Source organism: Tarenaya hassleriana, unplaced genomic scaffold (genome assembly GCF_000463585.1).
Source record: "Tarenaya hassleriana unplaced genomic scaffold, ASM46358v1 Cleome584, whole genome shotgun sequence".
Lineage (NCBI taxonomy): Eukaryota > Viridiplantae > Streptophyta > Magnoliopsida > Brassicales > Cleomaceae > Tarenaya > Tarenaya hassleriana.
In genome coordinates this window covers 1-1,885 of record NW_010968362.1, presented here as the reverse complement: position 1 = coordinate 1,885, position 1,885 = coordinate 1, and the positions used below count along the sequence as shown (strand labels likewise).

The window sequence follows — 1,885 nt, the reverse complement described above, 5'->3', positions numbered from 1 at the left end:
GCTCGAGACGGTTTTCTTCAGCTCGTCAAACATGGAACGAGGAGAGATGCACCCCATGGCCAACCATGGCGATATCTTGCACGAGAAATTTGAGCCATACACGCTGTTACTGTTGTTGCCCTTCGATTGAGCCTTGCACTCTGCTGCAAAGTTCTGTATCCTCTCCATTGCCTCTGTCTCTCCTCCCACCATTGCAGGTCTCCCCTCCTGCCATAAAGAAACCTTTAAACAATGAAACAGAAGAATATGTGGAAAAGGAAACAGTGGTAAACTGGATTTGTGCTGAAGGAGAAGATCCAGATCTCTTCTTCCTTCCCGACTAGCCCACAGACCCTCTGCAGGTAGGGTTTGATAAGATCGTTTACAGTCAATTATAAATTGGACTCGATCCGAAGAATCAGGAGATATGTACATAACACTTTCTCCATAAGAATCATGTCAACCTCCAAGATTTTAGGCAGCGGGTGTGTGTTCACATGGAATTCGGATCTATTCACTTATGCGAATTCACACCTTTCTGGTCACCCTGGAAGCATCTAACAAGTTTCCACCTCTCTGCTTTTCTCTATGGATTCTTCAAGCACATGTCATACCCTAAACCCTAGAAATCATGAACTAACGCACCCTAAACCACCATTGCAGAGAAACCAAAGGTGGCATCTACCGAACATTAGATAAACACGGCATTCACGGGCAAAAGGGATAATCCCGAACCTGACTCGTTCTAACGGTCGGATTGATCCCGAGATCCACCAGAGAAGGAATATCGCCGGGTTCTACGTCTCCCTGAGAAGGCAAACCCTTCAACTGATCCAAAGCCGACATCAGCTGCCGAATCTCCAGACCCTTGACTTTATCCCTGAATGCACCGTAATTCGTCGGCATTTCGTCTAATTTAAACGGCAAATCGTCAATGTGATACAGCGTGCTTCCCCAGAAGTACTTCACTTCGACGCCTTCCTCCTTCATTGCCGCTTCTATCCTCTCCTCCGACTTCACCTCGTCGCGAGACGCTTCACGGTGGGCGTACACCGCGTCCGCTCCTACCGCCTTAGCCAATTCGACCAAAACGGACTCTGGTTTCCCGACACGAACGACGAGATCCGACCCTCTCGCTTGGAGATTCTTCCGGAGGTTGGAGACGGACTCGATCAGGAACTGGGCACGAAACGGCCCCGTCTTGTCGAACCCGGATGAGGATTTGCCATAATCTCTGGGGTCGAAGCAGTAGACGGGCAAAACGGAAACGCACTCGTCGTTGGCGGAGTTGAGACATTCGTTGTCGTGGACGCGGAGGTCATTGCGGAACCAGACGACAGCTGTGCGGCGGAGAGCAGCGGCGGAGGAAGGATCGACGGGGCGGCGAGGGACGAGGGAGAGAGGAGACAGCAGAGGATTGAGGAAGACGGTGGAGTTGAAGGAGATTCTGGAAGGAGAAGGAGAAGGAGCAGTGGAGAGAGAGAGATGGGTAAGAGAAGAGGCTTGCGTAGGGATTTTGACCTTGTGAGAAAATAACTGAGTAAATTTCGGGTGAAGGGAGAACTGGGTGTAGCTGGGGAAGAAGGTGGAGAGGGAGAGAGAGATTGAGGCAAAGGGTAAAAAAGGAGAAGAAGGGTCAATGGCGAGTGGGTCATGTTCTTCTGGGGATTTGGTCTCCGCGTTTAGGGTGTGAGCTATTCTCCTCAAGGCAGATTTTTTTCAGGCGAACGGGTGAGTGAGTGTGCCTGAGAGAGAAGAACAGGATGGATGATAAGCCGTCGTCGATTCTGTTCCTCAAAGTTCATACCTTTTAGCCTTTTCAACAATCCTACTCCTTTATTACATAAAAAAAAACAAAAAACAAAAAACAACTATTATTTTTTAAATGGAGAAAGAAAAAAAAAAG

General features: G+C 48.8%; 1 protein-coding gene across 1 annotated transcript in view; it reads right to left on the bottom strand.

The window, feature by feature from the left end:
- The window catches only part of LOC104798838 (blue-light photoreceptor PHR2-like), a gene marked incomplete at its 5' end in the record, with an annotated part of 1,876 nt that extends 63 nt beyond the window's left edge, over window positions 1-1,813 (bottom strand). Inside the window, 3 exons of the mRNA XM_019200744.1 lie at window positions 3-207; window positions 715-1,678; window positions 1,787-1,813. Of these exons, the coding sequence (XP_019056289.1) occupies window positions 3-207; window positions 715-1,678; window positions 1,787-1,813 (1,196 nt within the window). The remainder of the gene's footprint in view (window positions 1-2; window positions 208-714; window positions 1,679-1,786) is intronic.
- Window positions 1,814-1,885: the final 72 nt, after the last annotated feature.